The following is a 21,094-nucleotide window of genomic DNA, read 5'->3' as shown; positions in this document are numbered from 1 at the left end:
TGAAATAGTTTTAAAAATTCTATTTAAGAACTTAACTATTTTTATTTCAACCAAACCCATATATTTTTATTTTAGTATAATATTTTTCCATCGGTCAATGTTTTTATAAAAGAAATTATGTTTCAAATAATTCAATTTTCCGCCGTTGTAATTAGTTAGAGATTTTGTACATAAAAATTGAAAGATTATTTATTGTCCAAATCCCAACTCTAAACCTTTTATTTTAAAGAGGGTGTATTATTTACCCAAACATAGATGGTAACAACGAAAAGCCAAAATGGAAGGAGAATTAAAAGTGAGGTTACTAGAGAATTTAGATAAAACTTTCTTTTGTCCTTTCATATTCCTATTTCCTACCAAAAAAAAAAAAAAAAGGGAAATAAGTCCCATTCCCATGTTATAACCTTTATTTCCTTTCCTTTTACCTTTTTTTTCCTACTTTCCAATTCCTAGCATAGGAAGGTAAATCCAGAAATGAAAAAGAAAGTAAAAGTAATTTGTCCTAATTCAACTCAAAAAAAGGAGAGAAAATTGCACGCGCCGATAAATGCGAATGTGCACCAAAACCAACCTGTCTACTACTGCCACGTCATTCCCAAATTTGATTTATTTTCCTTTTTTCTTTTTTTCAAGACCGCCTTTGATTCCTTTATAACCCCTCCCCTTCCCCAATGCAAATCCATGAACAAAGCTTTCTTCTCTTCTTCCTATTAGATCTGTTTCTCTGTATTTATAGCAATAGCAGTTCTTCTCTTCTTTTTTTTTTTGTTTTCTCACAGAATTTTTCATTTTCTCTTTAGATTTGTGTTCTTCTCTCGTCTTTTGCAATTTCTCAGATCCAAGTTTAATCCGATTGTAACTAGTTTTTCCGATGGCCGGAGTTGCCGTTCTTCAACCACAGGATGTCCTTAAACAGCGTATAAGTTATCGTCATAGTTATGTACAGCCTATGAGATCTCGACGTAATTCCAATTCTAACCCTTTACCAAACCCTAACCCTAACCCTAACCCTAAGAATAACAACCGAAGAAAGCGAAGTCCACAAAAGAATGGATCGGCTAACCTATCGAGTTCTCCTCCTGCTAAAAACCGCCCTATGGTGATGGGCGAGGTGAAGATTCTGAAACGTGGTGAAGCGTTGACCAAGCCGGTCCCTTTGAAGGACGATAACAAAAAGGTGAGTTGTGGAGTAGGTGAAGATTTGGTGTTGTCGACTATAGATCGGCTTGGTCCAGAGCCGAATATGGTGCCGAAGCAGATAAGGATCGGTGATTTTTATGCTGGATCGGCTTTTGTAACCTCGCCGCCTCCGAGCTCTTTGCCTGTGCCGGCTTTCTTCAACAAGAAGAAAAGTGAGAGTACCGACGATGCTACTAGTGACTTGAGGCGTCTTCTCAGGCTCGATCTGTCATGAACGGTGGGAGTAGTTAAACAATGAAACTTGAGCTTTGTTTGTTGCAGTTATGGTGATGATCCTGGGATGGTAAAGTGATGGTGGTGTTGATGGTGATAGGGGTTTAAGTATTTGAATAAGAAGTTTGTGTTTTGCTCCCGGCTCGCGAAAACTTCCCTTATTTTTTCAAGGGGAAGGACGAGTTGGCAAAGCATTTTGTCAAATTTCCTTGTTTAAGTTCCTTTATTGTACCTTCCGTTATAGCAGAAAAGTAGATCTAGCTTAGGTTGCTGTTTTGGGTTGATTTCGAATATACTAGTAACTTGTATAGTCTAGTCAGAAGTTTGGGTATTTCGTTTAAGTCTTTGTTGTTCTTATTTTAGGGTCAGTAGGTCTAATTTCAGTAGGGTAATGGCTAGAGCCATTTAAAGCTCTGTAATACCCTTCTGTATCTTATGTTGTGTCTGTTTGGTTTTATTTATTTCTTTATAGTTTATGTTTCATGAAGCAGTAATGAGAATGTTTATATTTTTAGTGTCACACAGTTTTGCTTGGTTTCAAAATTAGCTCTATTCTGAGTAATTCTTATGGCTGGTAATTGAAGGCTTTCTGTTTATTTTTTATTTGTTTCTCTTTTTCTGTAAGATAGGACCTTGGCGATTGTTTATATTTTCTCAGCAGTCTTTGTGTAACAAATAACTGCGCACCTGTCAATTTTGCGTGCTTAATGAAATTGATTGTGCTTTTGAGTGCATTTCTTGTTTCGCCATCCAGAGTAACAAGGTAGAACAGCACTATCTAGATGATTAACAGGTAGTGTCACCATTGAGTTCTGTTCATCTCTTACTCCATTTCATGGGTAACCTACTTCAAGCTTCAAGTATTTTTAGTTATATTGTTAAATCTGCTTTAGTTCTCGGTGTAGTTTGCCAGGTTATCTTGGTTTGGAGTTTTGCTAAGTGCCATAAAGTGTACTTTTCAATGTTAGGAGAAACATATGTTTTGATCAAAAGTCAAAGAAACAGTTCTTTATATCATTGCTTTCCCCCATGAACCTCTGAACGTTACCACCCAAATATACTTCTGTGTCACCAGTCCACACATTGCTTTCCTCATGCATTCTTCATTATAGCAGATAATGCTGGGATGTGTGGTAGCCGAGGGTTGGCCTACATTTGCGGGGCCAAGGAGTCTAGAACAATCAGATATTATACTGCTGTTCTGGTTTTCGAGAGAATAGATGGATAGATTGAAGAGCAAAGCTCTAATGGGCAAAAGGAAGGGTCTAAGAAAAGCAAAGGGAACAAAAGAAGGGAAAAACTATCATGGCTGCATGACTTCCCCCGGGTAATTTCCTCAAGTGTCAGCACCTCGACCCCTTTTGGTTATAGCTCTTCCACTTTGAGTTTTTGACTTAAACTTGAATATAATATTCTATGTGATTTTGTGTCTTGACTTGTTCTTTAGTTAGTATTTCTGATTGTATTGAATTTTGCTCAGTTAATTCCTTTTGAATCTGCTTTTATTTGGAATTAGGGTTTTATCAACTGTATGCTTCCGTATTATCTGTATATAAGTAGGGTTTACCAACAGCATGCTTCTGTATTATCAGAATCTGAACATTGAGACATCCTCGCCCTGATCCCCCAAAACCCTCTCTCCTAACCATAATTTAAAAGGAAAGATAGAAAACATAAAAGACTGATCAGTTCCTTCCTTCTGAAGGTTGACTTGCATGATTGGCTAATATGATGAGAATATATTTCCACTGTGGATGGTTATATAAATTAAGACTAGCTCGTATAATATATGACTTTCTGTCTTAAGAGCTGTACGGACAGCATTGCAGGTCAGTTCTCGTCTTTGATGTGATTGGATGCTCACGTTGCCCTTGATGAAAGGCAAAAATCTTTCTACTATGAATGCAGCATTTCTGGTCTTTATGAAGCCATTGTATCCTTCAGCTTCTGTTTTACTCTGTTTGGTTATTGTATTGATTGTCTGTATCCGATGTGCAATTCGGTGCATCTTGTTTGTGTTTTAGGCCCGTTAGATGCTGCTGCAAAATTGTGAATTTGGATTACGTTTTAAGAATTATTGACTTCCCAATTGTGTCGCCTGATGTAAGGATTGTTCTACATTATAATTATTATCTTATGTGTCATTGAGTGCTTTTGATGAAAGTTTATGAGCCTTCCAGAAAGCAAACATCATTTTTCTTAGCAATTAACTACCAAATGCCCACAATATATAAGAATTATACGAACGATAATACGTCTTAGCTGAACAAAAATATCAAAACATAGGACATTCTATCTGACAGGACAAAAATTAGAATAAGATCCTATTGTAAAACATGGTTCAGTTGTGAGCCCTTCCGAATGATATACTTTTAAAGTCAGGATAAGACATACCACTGAAACGGACGTCGGATACGGCATTTATTTGTGGTGCTTTGTGATGCTATTGTATCCTTCTGCTTCTGTATTACACTGTTTTGTCATTGCATCGATTGTCTGTATCTGACATGCGATTCTGTGCGTCTTGTTTGTGTTTTTAGGCCAATTAGATGCTGCTGCTAAAATGTGAATTTGTTTGACGTCATACAAATTAATGACCTTCCAACTGTGTTTCTGATGTTAGGATCGTTCTGCATTCTAATTGTTACCTTTGAGGTCATTGAATGCTTATGATGAATGTTTCTTACCCTTGAACAGAAGGCAAAGATCTTTTTTTTTTTTTTTCCGTTGGAAAGCAGAATTGTGACTCAGTGCATGATGTTTGTCTTTCAGGACAAACATACTTTCTGTTAGATGGCGAGTGACTGTAGGTTGAGGCTATGTATATCATCTGTTGGATGGCAATGCATTTAATGCGGATTTGAGAGATTTGGGAATGGATTCAGGAGGAATAGAATATGGATTAATATATCATGTGGTAACAGAAGGAAACATGTGGAACATCAGGATTTGGAATGTGGAATTGCCGTCCCCCCCAAATTTATGTTGCTTATGTAGTTGGTCTCTTCATAGTTTCCATCTTCAAGCATTGGAAGGTAAATCCAGAAATAGAAGAGAGGGTATATTTGTCCGATTCCATTCAAAGGAGGAGGAATACCACGCGCCAGTCTGTGGAGAGATAACACGCGCCAGTCTGGGGAAAGAAGAAAGGGCGTCCGAGGCAGTAGTTATGTGTGGGTAGGTCGGGATTCTCTTTACTTTCACTTAATGCGAGTTTACAGAATCCCAAACTATCCTGTATCTGCTGTGATATCACCCCCATTAATTTCCTTTCTGCTTTTGACACTATTATTTCTTTGTAAACCCTATATCCTCCGCTCTTTCAGATCTGTGACTATATGCTAGCTATAGATTAATCTTCTTTGTTCTGTTTGTTGTTTCTCCTAACTAACTATCGAAGGGTCTGGCGAGCTTTTTTTATGGGAATTGAATCGTAATCCTAATAGCTATCAAAGGCAGCTTAGTCCAGTGGAGGATGGTAGTGGGTTGGCTAACTTGTTCTGTTCTGTCTCGCTATAGGGAAGGTCAAGATTTTGAAGTGGGATGAACGAAGAGAAAAAGGTTAGTGATGTAGGCACCGAAGATTTGATGTTATCAACTACATATCAGTTTTGTCTGGAGATGTCTGATAGAACATCGGTGACGGGAACTGATTATATCCCCTAGATTAGGACTATTTTAGCTAGACTATATCCCCGGATCAGTGCTCCTTTAGCCAGTTATCCCCATATTAGGCTCATTTAGCGAAGTATGCTAAAAGGTCTTTTTGCCCCTTAGACTTCTTATTCTCCAGTTCTTTCGTTACCTTTTCCTTTTCTCATGTGAATCTTACTCATGGACACATTAGTGAATGTCTCCTCCCACCTCATATGTCTGCCAATTGGTTGTTCCTTCTGAACACCAAGTGTGAGCTCATCTCTTTCCTTGAATAGTTTCTATGAAGTGTTTTCTTCTAGATAATTTGGTCTTCATCGTTTTTGATAGTTCTTGCCACTCTTAAATTATTTTCTGCAATTTGTATCTGATATTTTTAATCTTTGTTATCCTTTGCTTACTTGCTTCTTCTTTCATTTTGTTGATTTTGCATATTATGTTGTCGGTGATACTTTTTCTTCCTTCTGGGTTCTCAATTGCGCCTGCACTTTGCGAAATTGCATGTTTGCCCTGAGTAAGACTTGTGGTCCATTCATACCTTCATCGCTGGCAAGTTATCTCGTATTTGCTGTTGCTATTAACGGAGCTCCAACATGAGATGGGTGGAATCCACACGTCCAAATTCTTCGAAATGAAGTTCCAAATTTACCTCTCCACTTTGAGTATGGGTTATATTACTCTCGGGTTGGAGGAGCTCCTTTAGGGGTCATGGACAAAAACGAGACTATTCCTAATGGTAGCAGTAATATTAGACCAAAGTGTAACGGAGCGCAAAGTTCCGAAATTTTGGATAGTACATGGGGTAAGTTTTGGCCATTTTCCTTTTGAAATTGATGGGGCCTTTTGCCCCAGTTTTGGCCATTTTCCTTTTGAAATCGATGGTGCTTTTTGCTTTTATCTTTAATACATTGCGTTATTGGTGCTCCTTTTGCCCGCTGTTTCTTGTCGCAGCGTCTTTTTAAATTAAAGCCTTCATTGGTAGCAGATGGAGCTGGTCTGGTTCATCAGATGCAGGATAAGCATTGCAATCTACTTACTGCTGGTCTGGTTCTTCAGATGCAGGATAAGCATTGCAATCTACTTATATCCCATCGTTTTCTAATCTAGTCTAAAAGGATTATAATCTTACAATGTGTGATTCAGACAGAGTGCTTATATTACAGGATCATCTACATTTGGCGTAGTTGGACATGGTGGTCACTTGTGGTGGTCTTCCCTAGAGGTCATGAAAGTTTCCGTTTGTGCTGTGTGCGATGAGGGAATGAGTGGCTTTCATTCTGGCAGTGCTAAGACCGTCTTTTTGGAGATATTTGTTTTTCTTGTATAACTTTCTGTACACACCTAGTCATCTACCGACACTGCAAATTCCCGAGGACCATAAGATTGTCCAAGATGTGGCAAATTGGGGATATGGAGCTCAACTGGTCCTTGCTTGCATCGGATGTATCATGCATAAGCAGATGCATGTGGAACTGATATTCAATATTTGCTGAGGGTTCTGGTATGCTCATTCTGAGATTTCGTCTCTAATAACATTCCCTATTTCAGCAAGTTTGAGCTTCAAGAGGCACAGTGATTCCTCTGTCTTACCTAGTTGCATGTATCGATACACTGGCATTAGTATATTGTGCGTTCCGAAATACTTGTTTGTTGTTGATGAGAGTAAATTGCAGGCTGTACATAGCTTCTATCTGAAGGTGAACTACTGGTTCTTATCATGCATGATCTATCTGGTATTTTTCATGCAGTTCAATTTGCTTTCTGCTCTTATATGACTGAACTTCTAAGGACCTCATGTCTCCTAAGGAGTCCCAATCCTGTGCAGATTTGTTCTTGGACTACTTTCTTCATGCTCTATGTGAAGCTTTCTGTCCACCTTTAGCATCGTCATGCATCATTATGTCCTTTCTTATTCCCTTTGTGTGCTTACACTTCTTTTGGGAGGAAATGTCAATTGTGTTTGACTTTGTTGTAGGTCTGGAGTGAATGAACAGTGCTGAATGAATTCGCTTTGGTGTAGAGTTGGAGTTCATGAACAGGATTTGGTACAACATTGATGTTGATGTATGTCAGGATCTCTTATCCTTATCCACTGCAGTTGCGGGTGTTGGTCTTGTGCTTGGTTTTAATTTTATGAAACTTCCACCTGAGAGAGACGTGATAGGAACAAACAATATTCTTCTTTCATACCTCTGAGTTAACTTACATTTGGTTATGGATCTTTTGACGTCTTTTGTGGTCCTTAAGGATTATTCATATGGGTTTCAGTTGTGTAAATTGAGGACTACAACTTTACTTGGGGGCTAGATTTGATATTCTTTAGCTCAGCACGCGGGTACTAATACTAGTGCTTCCTTTTGACCTACTTACTCTCTTTTTTTTTGGGCTTTGGGTGAGTAAGTAGGTCATCCATTGTTGACATTGTCATTTTCTGAATGTACAGGTTTTCGTTCGGCAATGCATTGTTGCTGTATTCCTTTGTCTCCTGTCACTATCCAGGTTTCTGGCCAGATGCTATGGGGGAAATGCTGTATTTTGGTCCTCAGTTACTACATTAAGATTGGTTGTCTAAAGCGGGAAAAAAATAATAGGCAGGTGGAAAGTAGGTATTGGCGTAAACCAAATGTCACACTGGAGATTGGATTTATTCAAAATAAAGGTGAAATTAAATTCTAAATAACGACCGCGAATAAATATCATCAATAGTCCTGATACTGCATTTGTAAGGGAAAAAAATAATAATCTTCACAAAAATTTCCAGTTTATAAGAGATAATAGAAGTTCTGATCTTGCATTGAACAAATTCTCGTAAATAACACCATAAATTTATGTGCAGACAAGAATTGTTAAAATTGTGGGCTAACAGATTTTCCATTTTAGCGTTGTAGGCACTGGACACCACAGGGAGTTTCTACAAATGCGTTGTAAAACATCAACGTTAAATATCATACGAAGCATAATTCATAATTTCTCCCCTATCATAGGATAGAGAGGCTGTTTCCGATAGACCCTTGGCTTTCTCCCTCCAAGAATTCTTCACCTTGCTCTTGGGGTGACTCGAACTCACAACCTCTTGGTTGTAAATGAAATATGCTTACCACTAGAGCAACCCACTCTTGTCTCATAATTTCTCTCTACATATAATTAATAAAAGCCAAGAAATTAAAGCAATAGAAACTGTATCTCCATATGGTCATTGTGGCTATGCCCAATCTCAATTTAGCTGGTTTGTAAGAGACGAAACACGAGGACTACTTTCTCTCCAATATGCTTAACTTTTGAATTAGAATTCAAGATGTAACTAAAAATAATTCAAGTTTGTTATGGGCAGTAAGGTGTGGAAAATGAGGGGTATTCTGGAAAGTTAGTTGGTGGAATAACTTGAAATTAACAATTAGTTTCTAAAAGTTGAATAACATAAATAATGTATGATTCTAAAATTAGTAACAACATGAGTGGAGTTTGGTATAAGCTTTAAATTTTGATGTACCTTTAAATAATAGAGTTTTTTATGATCAAGATTCAGTTGTGGTCCCCGCTTGGGCACCTACTCCATAGAAAACTTCCTAATCTCTTGTTTACTGCAAACATTTCATCAATAACTAAACAAACCATACAATAAAGTATGAGAATGTTGAAAACTATGTAAGAAATGTTTTCTAAGAAAGCCAGTTTTTGTGCCTACAAAATCCCAATACAAGTTTGTCACTCATTTCATACACAATCTCAGAATTTAATTTCTCATAACATTAAGTTATTTTCCTTTTTTTGACTTTGGCCGAGGGTCTATCTGAAACAACATACGTGCGGATAAGAGCATATCCTCCCACACTTCTGTAGGAACTTAGTGGGTTAGTTGTTGTTGTAATAACTTATTGTCTTTGAATTATATGAGGTACTATATGGATAACAAAAGTCTGCTGAATACAAAAAGTAGTACAACAAAAATGAAAAGTAGTACAAAACTACCAATTCTGCAGCTAAGTTTACCTAAATAGTTTCCAATTGATCTTCAAGATATATCAGCAAAAGCATGGGAAGACTCAAGAGGGTGTCTTAATTTTCACAGAAGAGAAGAGACGATGCACGAATAAGAACGACGTGAGGAAACCAACAGCTCCAGTTGCAAGCATAACAACAACAGCCATTAATATATAAGGCTCTTGAGATTTTAAAAAAAAACAAGATAGTTGATTGAATAGCAGAAAATGTAGATAGCAACTACTGAACCAGATGCAAAGAATGATTTCCAACACCAGCTCCAATAAGCCAATACCAAAGAGACTTGAGCACAAACCACTATCAATAAGAAACCTGAAAACATAGTAAAGACGACATGATGAAGAATAGCTCAATAAAGAGAGTTCCAAATTGAAGTGTTCGCAACCAAGTTGGAAGTCTATAAGTAGAGAAAGGAATTGCAGCAGTACTATGATTTCCCCATAAGAGGAAATTCTGAATAGTTAGAATAAGAAAAGGAATTCTAGTTCTAGGGAAAAAAGCAAGAAACTTTCCAGGAAATAGAAATCAATCCCTTAGTGTCACCACAATTCATTGTTTTCAAGAGCCAAACAGCAACATATCCAGCAATAATCCCTAAGAACATATAGAATTCCAGTGATAAGTGTACCAGGAGATCGAGGCCGGTGACATAATCCTAGAATTCGACACCCATCTCCAACCGCCACACAAAATAGTTCAGACATCGCCAACAACAAGTACAATTCCTGCTAGAAAAGTGATGACCGGTTATCAACGAATTCAGAATCCAAAACCAATGAACTTTTGAGCCTTCCATTTCTAAATAAGCATCCCATCTTGATGGCCACTTAATATCACTCATCATAAAACTAACCTCATAGCTAAAACCAAATCCCTAACCTTAATCATCTGTCCTACTGCTTCAGGATCACAATTAATTTCGACGAATATTTAGCATATGGTGTTAGATTCTTCAGCAAATTTATGTCATGTTGAAAACTACAAGGAACAACTTCAAATCCAACCTTAACACAAACAGCGTAACCTAAGGAAAACCCCCAATCTTTTTTCGTATATCGCAGGAAGGTTAGCAAGATTCAGATTAACTTGATACATATCATCAATTCTTTCTTTCATAATATTGAATTCATTAGGTGATAATGCATTGCATAGGCACAAAAAGATTTCACTCTCACTTACATACATCTTGAACTTGTAAGGAGAATTCTCAATTCTATCTCCCATAAGAAGCTTATCTAAATTCTCAGCACTATCTTTTACACCTTCTAAATAAGGTTTACAAAAAGGTAAACTATAATACCCATAAGGTATTTGTTGGGGTTTTTTAAAGCTTAAATGTAGCTTAAGAGAGGGTGAATGGGAAATGGAGGGAAATTGAAAATATTTGAGTTTCACTCTTTGACAAAGGGATATTGTCCCATATTGGAAGAGGAAGAGATTTTGATGGGTATATATACAATTGCACTTCTTCTAACTCTTAAAGAGTTAAGAAGAAGGCAAGCCTCGCGCCGTCGTCGCTCTCTCGACTCGGCTTCGGCATTCGGATTCAGATTCGGTCAAATGATTGATTAATTAATTTTTTGGACCAAATTTATTTGTTAATAGTAAATATTAACAGAATTGTTATTAATATCCGGTCAAATGATTGAATTATTTTCTCGTGTGTTGGGATGTTTAAGGTATATCATGAATTGTACACGACCAGATATAGCTTGTGCTATAAGCAAATTGAGTCGATACACGAGCAATCCAGGTCAATCTCATTGGATGTCAATGAAACGAGTTTTGGGATATTTAGAACATACCCAGGACTTTGCTTTACACTACCGTAAATATCCTGCGGTGATTGAGGGATATTGTGATGCAAATTGGATCACCGGTTCAACTGATTCTAAGTCCACAAGTGGATATGTATTCACTATTGGTGGAGGAGCGGTATCTTGAAAGTCGTCCAAGCAAACTTGTATTGCTCGCTCTACAATGGAAGCTGAATTCATAGCCTTAGATAAAGTCAGTGAAGAAGCTGAATGGCTCCGAAATTTCTTGGAAGATATTTCATTTTGGCCCAAACCGCTGGTACCAATATGCATACATTGCGATAGTCAAGCTGCAATTGGAAGGGCTGGGAGCGTGATGTATAACGGTAAATCTCGTCATATACGACGAAGACATAAAACCGTTAGGCAATTACTCTCTAGAGGAATTATCACGATTGACTATGTAAAGTCAAGCGATAATGTATCGGATTCACTTACAAAAGGCCTAACTAGAGAGGTAGTTGAGAAATCATCGAGGGGAATGGGACTATGGCCGAGAACAAGCCATTGTGGCGGTAACTCTACCTAGAAGACTAGAGATCCCAAGATCTAGGTTCAAGGAGATCAAACAAAGTCATTAATGACGGTTCAACATTGTCATCTAAAAGTTTGGTCCATTCTCGTGATGAGATAATGTTCAGTACCAAGGATAAAACATTAAGGCTTTTTAATGATTTCTAAATTTGATACGGGGTATATCAAATAATGTATCTACGGAATAACATGTTTAGGAATCATCTATGTAAGTGTGAAATGTTAGTCGCTTCAAGGAGAATTTTGTAAGGCCAATTCTCTACGCACTTATTAAACCAGGCGGTGTTCATGACTGAAACGAACACAACAATGAGAGCCAAAGACGGTTAAGGGTCGGTTGTGTGACTTATGGTTGTCTAGGTATACACCAAAGTTCGACGGTTCAAAGTTATCAAATCTACCGATTGACCGAGTATATCGGACATAAGTTCACTACGGAAAGTTCAAAGGGAAACCTACTTATCCTGATACAATTAATCCTTGCTTGCGAATCACACAGTTTTTCATGCATATTTCCGTGATATAGCCATTCTCCATTCATGTGGGGGATTGTTGGGGTTTTTTTTAAGCTTAAATGTAGCTTAAAAGAGGGTGAATGAGAAATAGAAGGAAATTGAAAATATTTGAGTTTCCTTCCTTGACAAAGAGATATTGTCCCATATTGGAAGAGGAAGAGATTTTGATGGGTATATATACAATTACACTTCTTCTAGCTCTTAAAGAGTTAAGAAGAAGGCAAGCCTCGCGCCGTCGTCGTCGCTCGCTCGGCTCGGCTTCGGTCAAATTACTGATTGATTAATTTTTTGGACCAAATTTATTTGTTAATAGTAAATATTAATAGAATTATTATTAATATCCGATTTTTTGTAAACGAAATATTAATATTAAATCCAAACGTAATAGTATATACCCTTCACTTTTTGTAAAAGACATTTACAAAACAGTTTGCACCTCTTCAGAAGAACAGTTTGTAACTCTTCAAATCTGAAGAGTTGAAGAACAGTTTGCACATCTTCAGATTTGAAGAAACAGTTGGCACCTCTTCGGATTTGAAAAGTTGCACCTCTTCAGATTGAGCTCAACATTGGCTATAAATACCAGTCCATTCTCTCAGATTTTCCATACGAATTTCTGACTTCTCCTCCTTTCTTCTGCATTGTTTTAACTACAAACAAAGCATCAGTAAGTGTGATTTGCTACCGATTTTGTGTTCGCTGAAACATTGGTGTTTGAAGTATCGCTACACCAGTGTGTAATTCGTTCAATCCTAAGAGGAAATAATCCACAACCTTGGGTACTAGGAGGGGATTAAATTCCTTAAGGAAACACTGTGAATACAGTGAGCTCGGATTAAATTTTATTTCTTTTACATTTATGTTATTTAATCTTTTCCATAATTGTTTTACAAATACAGCAAGTCAACAGTATTTATGTGTTAATTGAGGTTAAGAAATTCACTTTTACAGATAACTGATCACCTACCTCATGTTTATGTGGAAAACTACCAGGTAAATAGTAACCACTAATACATCGAACAAAAATGTAGTAATAGAATCAATACCCATTTCTTGAATTTCTCTAACAACCCCATGAAAATAATCGGGACTATTGAATCACCCAGAAACAGTGGCGGAGCTGGAGATTAATGTGACTTTGGTCTAAACTCTATATATGTCTTAAGAAATCTATTTAATATGTATAAATTATTAATTTAGAATCCAATAACTTAAAAAGTCTAGACTCTTGAACCCATAAATTTTAAATTCTAACTCCGTCTCAGCTCATTTTTTTTTTTTGGGATTATTTTTTAAGGACTAGGTGGAGAGTCATAATAAAAATAAAAGATGCATGAAACAAGAAAATGTAGCATATTATTCAAGAAAACATGCGTTCACCACCATAGTGGCAGAAAGAAAGGGTGCCTAGAAAAGGGGAGATTGAAATAAAAATGAAGAGAATTTGAAGGAGGAGAAGAAGAAAAGGCAGAGGAAGATGAGGGGAATTTATAAAACAAACTATTTATATCTTAGTGCTGAACTTTGGATTTGGTCCATTTGGTGGGGTAAAAGAAAAAGAAAAAACTAGACGTGTGCCTTATTGGAATTTTAATAAGAACTTTGATTTGAATTTGATTTTGTGACTTCATATGGCTCCCTCTTGGCATCTCATCACGTGACCCTACTTATTGTACAAGACAAAGTCAGCAAATAAATTAAAGGGAAAAGGATTAAAAATAAATCTCTTTCATACAAAATATCTTAATTTTACTTTCATTATGTTTTGGATCATTTACACCAATGTCGTTAGCAATGTTTCTTATTTGCTCTCAATTTACTTGTCCCATTTTAACTTAACATGATTTTTTGTACTTGACATGATTGTAAACACCAATTAAAATTGTGAGTTGCTTAATTTTTGTTGCGATATATATATATGACATTATATTTTCATTGTTGTGTTAAAATAGAAAAAAAATAAAGTTGTATTTGGAATAATAAAAGTGGATCTCACATCACTTTTTTGGTATTTAAAATTTGCTATGACTTTATGTCACGAAAGTGAATATATGTACAATTTTTTGGGACAGCATAGTAAAAAGTAGGACAAAATATTTTGAGAGACAGTATTATAAATTAAGATGGTGTACATTTATTTTCCAGATAAGCTGATTCACTTTTAAGATAAAAATATTTCTGGTGGTATTTATGGTACTTTTTATTCCCAATTAATAACACACCAAAAATGAAGTCACTCTTTTAGATTTATCATGGTTTTAATGTGGGAAGGGGGTGGGGTGTTCATTTTCCAATAGAAAGTAAAAAAGATTCTAAAAACACGGGATTGAAATCTTAACCGAAAAATTATGCTTTTGGCTATAGATTATCAATAAGCAATATAAAAGGGAAGCATAACCACGAGTGCACGTAATCATTTGTAAAAGGTTCAAAGAAAGTCCAATTCAAATTTCAAAAAGAGGAATAATAAATAGATTTATTTAAGTCCTTCTAGAAGGAATAAGATAGGAACATGTCAAAACTTTAATTTTGAAACCAAAAACTTAAAGAAATCGATAATGTATTGTTTTGTTGGTCAAATTTAGTGATAATTATGGTTGGATAACCGTGAAGTCAAATGTTTAAATCTCCGTAGAATAAAAACATTAAGATTATTGTTTTCCGTTTGTGTATTGGTAGACAGTGTGATACAACAAGTACCTAATAAAATTAATTGAGATACGTATAAATTAATCCGGACACCTTCATTGTATAAAAAAGTGAAAAATAACAAAAGAAAATTGTTATAACATATTAGCAAAGGTAAGATTCACAGGCTCACTCACAGCTCGGACTGCAGATCTTATATATGGGCTTCGACCAAAATTCAACCCCAAAACTTAAAGAAGAAAACTCTCCTTGTAAGATGTGGGGTCATCATTTCAAGCACAATATGGCCCATATACTCTATGAATGATCCCAAAAAAGACACATATTCTACTTTTTGTTTTCTAGCTTATGATTGTATAGTTCATATTTGTATCAAAAATACAGTAAATACGTATTATATATCTTCAATAAAACATTATTTCACTGATTTTAATTTAGGGTGTGTTGTTTAGGCTTATACAAAGTTGTTTACCTGAAAAACGGATAGAGTTGAATTTGCACGTAGTTCTAAGAGTACGTGGTATAACTTGACACAAATCATAAAAGTAAGTAAAAATATCGAATATTGACTATAAAGAATGAAATACAAACCAAGTTGAATGGAGAATGATTTATGGATAAGCTAGATGAATCAATGTATAAAGCTCAAAAGGATAATCTCCCCAAAATGACAGTGTCTCAATAGCATCTGAGTTATATTGTATCAATGCCTTGACGATTCCCCCCCCTCTCCCTCCTCTACAGAAATAATAGTCATCCTTCTTATAGTGGAAGAATCCTACTTTGAATATAATTAAAAATATATAGTGGGGAACCCATGATAGATTAGCTTTTTCCTGATTCTCGCCGAGATTCTCTCCCTTAGTGCGGCTGTAACGGCTCTTGTCCCTTAGCTCGATATTGACTCAGGGTCCGGTACTGACTTGGGCTCGGTATTGGTCGGTCTCTGGCTCTTAAGCTCGATAACTCCGCTTCACATCATAGCTCGATATTGGCTCGAGCTCGACAATGGCTCCGAGCTCGGAATTCGATCGGTTCCTAAAACACGAGCTCGGTGACCTAGCTTTAGATCTCATCATGATATTACGAAAACGCTCCTCGGTCCACTATGTTCCAATCTTGACTAATCATATGAAGGTCAAAATCGGTTTGACCGTATACAGATAGTCCCCTCGTTTCTCGGGAAGAATGTGATGAGAAACGATATGATTTTTCAATGGCTTGACTAGATATACACTGACGTTTGCATCGAGCCCGACCATGACGTACGTGATAGATGTCCCGTCGGTTCAGTTACCAAAGCATTAAATACGTGTCAGACGACGGTCGACCACTGCTGAGATTGAACTGCCATTGCCCAATCTATAAATAACCCCCCTCTTCACTATTTTTCACTTTCAGATCTTCAAATCTTCTAAGTTTCTTTTCGCATCTTCTGAGTTTTTCATCTGCAAATTTGTGATTTTCACTGCAAATTCCTTCTCTAAACACCAAATACTTCTGATCTTCGTCCACAAAATTATAGATAGAAAAAACGTCTAAAACCGTTCCGCAAAAAGAGGTCGATTCTTCATCTCGACCCGCCGGTGGCGAAGATATGGATGAGCATTCGTTCTGGTGGGTGTTCAATTGTAGGTGATTTTAAAATTGAAAAGCCTTCTCCGGTACCGGGCCGATATGAGCTGATGTCGAGGTACTAGTGTTCAATTACCGAGAAAGTTCTCGAGAAAGGCATACAAGAATGCAACTGGGATAATAGGCTCGTAGTAGTCCCATCGCTTGATGAATCAATTACCACCCACGTGGAAGGGTTCTTAAGTGTTTATACTTATCCTTTCACGTTGGGTCCTCTAGACCCCGTCATCGTCGCCTTTTGTAAGAGGTACGATGTGACCCTTGACCATATCCATCCTTCCTTTTGGAGGATAGTGATTCTTCTCCGATTTTTCTCGAGCAAGATCGAGGGGCGTTTCTTTACCCTCGATCACCTTATGCGCCTTTATAGTCCCCGACTTTACCGAGGAGGGTTAATCAAGCTTGCTCGCCGAGCAACTAAAGCGTCGTTCTCGAGTATTAATGAGACTCGTGATCGGGGTTGGATGATCGTTTTGTCCGAATCAAAACCTCGGACCTGATCCCTGTCGACGACTTGTTGTTTCCTGAGAAACGGAATACGAACCGTGAGTAAACGTTCCCTTTGTTCGTTTTAATTTTATGACTGCCTTTCATTTTGTTGATCCATTTTTCTTTTCTTGTCACAGTCGTAGCTCGGATACCGAAACCAATTACAGATCTTAAACAATGAGTTGAAGGTTTGGTGCTGCAGAGACCGTACTCCGAGCGTGCTTGGGTTGAATTATCAAAGGGTCAATGAGATCCCCGTAGTCATGGTAAGTCTCTTTCTCGATTTGTCTGTTATTTGTTCTTCTTTATTTGCTTATTCCCTTTTTGTTTTGTAGGACTCGGGAGGATGTAGCCATGAGTCCCCTATCTGGTGATGAAGTGGTTCCTGCCCCGAAGTAGGTTAAATAAAGGAAGAGAAAATATGTACTGAGCTCCCCGAGCTTGGAAAAGAAAAAACTTGCTAAGAGATCTCGCAAGCCAAAGGGGGCTCCGGTGTCGTGCCTTCGGAAGTGGTCCGCCAATTAAGGGACGAGCCCGAAGAAGGAGAAGAGGATTTAGCCTGTGTACGGGCTAATGTTGTGATTTAACAGTCTTCCGATTTGGCGGAAGCAAATCAGGGAATCCTAGCCATAATCCCAAAACAAGAAGAAGCAGAGATTATCCCTTCTCGAGCTAAGATGATTGAAAGGGATATCGAGGATAGGACTTCTCGGGCAGTAGAAGATATTTTGAGGGATGAGCTCGGGATAGTTGATATTAGTGGATCCCTTCAGATTTCGGATGCCATGATTCGAGAGGCCAGCATGTTGGATGGTCGGTCTTACGAGGGCATTCAGGAGTCGACCGATGTCCACAGTTTTCTGGAGGGGCTCGAGTCAGCTGCCTCGGAGGAGGTTACCGGTTTTGGTGGAATGCCGATACCCAAGAAAGCATCATGGTCGAGACATGCCGAGCCTTCATCGGTTCACAAACTGGTGGACCGATTCCCAGCCCCGAGTATCGATCCCGACCGTAGGCGGAAGATAGTGCTCTCCGTACCTGAGGATACCCGAATTTTTTCTCCCCCTGTAGGGATTGCCAGTTACCTTTGGTCCTTGGTGACCGAAGAGGATCAATCAGTGATGAATGCAGTGGGGCCCGCCTGTCTTTTCAACAAGGCCCAACATGCTTTGAATCGGTTAACTCTGATGGCATCTTTGCTGTTTCTTTTATACTTAGAATTGTAGGTAATTCTAACGTTTTTCCTTCTGTTTGTAGGCTTTGGTGTTGCATGACGAGGCCTTTATTCGAATCTGAAAGGAGCACGATGCTGAGGTTCAGAGCCTCACTGAGAAGAGTGACTCTTACAAGCTCCTTAGTGAAAAACTTCGAGCAGATTTGACAGCAGCTCAGGAAGAACACGAGGAGATAGTTGAGCAGGTATTCCAAATTTTCCCTGATAGTGAAGATGAAAAGGAGATAACCACTAACAATCCGATTCTACAGGTTCGGCAGAGGATCGAGCAGATCAGACGGCTTAACTTACATGTAGATGGGCTACTGGTCGAGGAAGAAGAATTTAAAAGAAGTATGGATATCCTTGCCTCGAAAAAGGAAGCCCAACTTCGATCTGCAAAAGAAAATGCCTCGGGGCTGATTGAGAAGATGAAAGAGCTTTAGCATCAGTTGGATTTGGCCATTTCTGATAAAGAAGGCTTGGCTAATGAACTTGAAGTGGCCAGATCTGAGGTGATCGAGGCCAATAAAAGAGCCGATACTAAATTGGCTCAGTACAGGATCGATGTTGAGGTTAATCAAGCCAAAGCCAAGAGCATGGTCGAACACGCTTATGGCAAGCTCGGAGAGAGGCTCTCGAGGAGGTCAGTGCTTAGGGCTTCGATGTTGAGGCCGAGATTGAAGTTGCCAGGGTGGAGGAGAACAAGGCTCGAAGGCTGACCTTTCCTGAGGAAGACTCCGATAGCTCGAGCGAGTATGAAGGTGAGGAAGATGCTGATAACACAGACTTCGATGAAGATCAAGTCATTTAGGACCTTAGGTAGTTGTTGTTTTTTCTTTTGAGGCTGATTTCGGTCTTTGTACAAAGAACTTGTTTTGGGATGAGTTGCCTTTGTATAAGTTTTGCATATATAAAATTTTCTCCTTTTGAAGCAAAATAGCTTTTTAAACTGATTAGTTCGATTTTGAATCATTGTTGCCTTCGGGCTTTGTGGGTAGTGTTCCCTTCGCTTATCGGGCTCGAATAGTCTTCAGGCTTAAATAGCCGAATGAGTCCCAAAATAATGAGTAGTTCTTAGGCTTAGTGGTCGAGTGAAGACTTGCTCAAACTCGAAATAAGAATAGCCCTTAGGCTTAGTAGTCTTGTAAAGACTTGCTCGAACTTTAAATAAGAATAGCCCTTAGGCTTAGTAATCGAGTGAGTGCTTGCTCGAACTCGAAGTAATGTAGCCCTTAGGTTTAGTAGTCAGTGAGTGTTTTCTCGAACTCGAAGTAATGTAGCCCGTAGGGTTAGTAGTCGAGTGAGTGTTTGCTCGAACTCGAAGTAATATAGCCTGTAGGCTTAGTAGTCGAGTGAATATTTGCTCGAACTTGAAGTAATGTAGCCCGTAGGATTAGTAGTCGAGTGAGTGTTTTCTCAAACTCGAATTAATGTAGCCTGTAGACTTAGTAGTCTAGTGAGTGTTTGCTCGAACTCGAAGTAATATAGCCTATAGGCTTAGTAATCAAGTGAGTGTTTGCTCGAACTCGAAATAATGTAGCCCGTAGGCTTAGTAGTCGAGTGAGTGTTTGCTCGAACTCGAAGTAATGTAGCCCGTAGGCTTAGTAGTCGAGTGAGTGTTTGCTCGAACTCGAAGTAATGTAGCCCGTAGGCTTAGCAGTCGAGTGAGTGTTTGCTCAAACTCGAAGTAATGTAGCCTGTAGGCTTAGTAGTCGAGTGAGTGTTTGCTCGAACTCGAAGTAATGTAGCTTGTAGGCTTCGTAGATAGTCCCCGAGTGAGAATGGTTGCTCGAACTCGAGTCGGGGTAGCCCTCAGGCTTTATAGTCGAGTGAGTATTGCTCGAACTCGAAGTAATGCAGCCCGTAGGCTTTGTGGTGCTCGATCTCGTTGATTTTTCAGTTGGCAGTCCCCGATTTATGGGGTAATGGTCGGCCCTTAAGCCTGTTTGCATAATAGATCTCAAAATAGAGGAATTTTTCTGGGATGTAGGATATCGGTAAAGAAGAAACTTTTCTATGTAAGTCATTATACATGTGTTCATGTTTTGTGCCAGGTCTCGGGCCAACTACATGGGCATGGATCGTTTGACCATTTGGCCCTTACAATTTTTTTCTATCGAGACCCTGTTGCCATGATGCAACGAAGTAACTTCCTTTGTATCGAACTTGATAATCATCGTTGATATATTCGATGACAATGCCCCCAGTATTCGAGGTTGATTGTAAGGAGGCCTCAGATACTATTGAATTGTTCCAAGTTAGCACGATCAATGGTTGCCTCATTAAAAAACTTTGCCAAAAAACCGATTTGGGACAAAAGCCGTTCTAAGGGAAAAAGAGTCCAGCACGTGCTTTCTGGCCTAAAGGCTTCGAGTTGAATAATCCATCCCTGTCTTTGGTCGAACACCTGTAAGGGTTAGTTTCGAAATATAATTGAACAGGGGAGGATCATACCTTAGCAGTAGTAACGTTTTAGGCGTGATACGTTCCAATTGCTTGGTAGTTGATTGTCGTTTATCACACCGAGCTTGCAGGATTTCCACTATACGGCCGGTATCGGTCCTTGATCGGCATTTGTTGTCGGTTGGTAGCCCTTTTAATAACGGACCCATAACCCAACTGGTCGTCTTCGACTCTTATTTTGGATTGATACCGATTGTACACATCGGCCCAAGTAATAGTTGGGTACTCGATTAGGTTATGCTTCAGCCGCCGTGAAGCCATCGAGCTTCATTTGTTTAGACCTTGAGTGATGGCTTGAATAGCCTAATTGTCTGTGACTGGCGGTAGATCCATTCGTTCCAATTGGAAATGAGATACGAATTCTCTTAGCATCTCGTTATCCTTTTGTCTTACCTTGAATAGGTCTGACTTTCTGGTCTCGACCTTTATGGCCCCAGCATATGCTTTTACGAAAGAATCTGTAAGCATAGAAAAAGAATCGATAGAGTTAGACGGTAAATTGTGATACCATATCATTGCTCCCTTTGACAGGGTTTCACCAAATTCTTTCAATAATAGAGATTCAATCTCATCGTCCTCTAGATCGATCCCTTTGATGGTACATGTGTAAGAGGTGACATGTTCGTCGGAATCAGTCGTTCTATTATATTTAGGAATCTCGGGCATGTGAAACTTCTTTGGGATTGGTTTAGGATCCGCGCTCGGGG

General features: G+C 38.4%; 1 protein-coding gene across 12 annotated transcripts; it reads left to right on the top strand.

Annotated features, from left to right (window-relative positions):
• Positions 1 to 475: 475 nt before the first annotated feature.
• On the top strand, positions 476 to 7,744 carry LOC107768152 (uncharacterized). 12 transcript variants are annotated; one of them, XR_012705784.1, is made up of 4 exons: positions 668 to 2,740; positions 4,186 to 7,131; positions 7,336 to 7,402; positions 7,511 to 7,744. XR_012705784.1 is itself a non-coding variant. In XM_075245317.1 (4 exons), exons 2-4 carry the CDS (start codon positions 5,776 to 5,778, stop codon positions 6,392 to 6,394), a joined length of 315 nt encoding a protein of 104 aa, XP_075101418.1. In that variant the 5' UTR covers positions 669 to 2,740; positions 4,186 to 5,775; the 3' UTR covers positions 6,395 to 7,344. The 12 variants fall into 12 exon arrangements, 2 of the variants coding, with proteins under 2 accessions (XP_075101418.1, XP_075101417.1); XR_012705779.1 differs by having other exon boundaries at positions 669 to 2,740; positions 4,186 to 6,568; positions 7,043 to 7,402; XM_075245317.1 differs by lacking the exon at positions 7,511 to 7,744 and having other exon boundaries at positions 669 to 2,740; positions 4,186 to 5,869; positions 6,053 to 6,109; positions 6,231 to 7,344.
• The last annotated feature ends 13,350 nt before the right edge of the window (positions 7,745 to 21,094 follow it).

The sequence above is a fragment of the Nicotiana tabacum genome, chromosome 23 (genome assembly GCF_000715075.1).
Source record: "Nicotiana tabacum cultivar K326 chromosome 23, ASM71507v2, whole genome shotgun sequence".
NCBI classification, from domain to species: domain Eukaryota; kingdom Viridiplantae; phylum Streptophyta; class Magnoliopsida; order Solanales; family Solanaceae; genus Nicotiana; species Nicotiana tabacum.
Note: the sequence above shows the minus strand (reverse complement) of the source record. Positions and strands in the feature narration are given on the sequence as shown.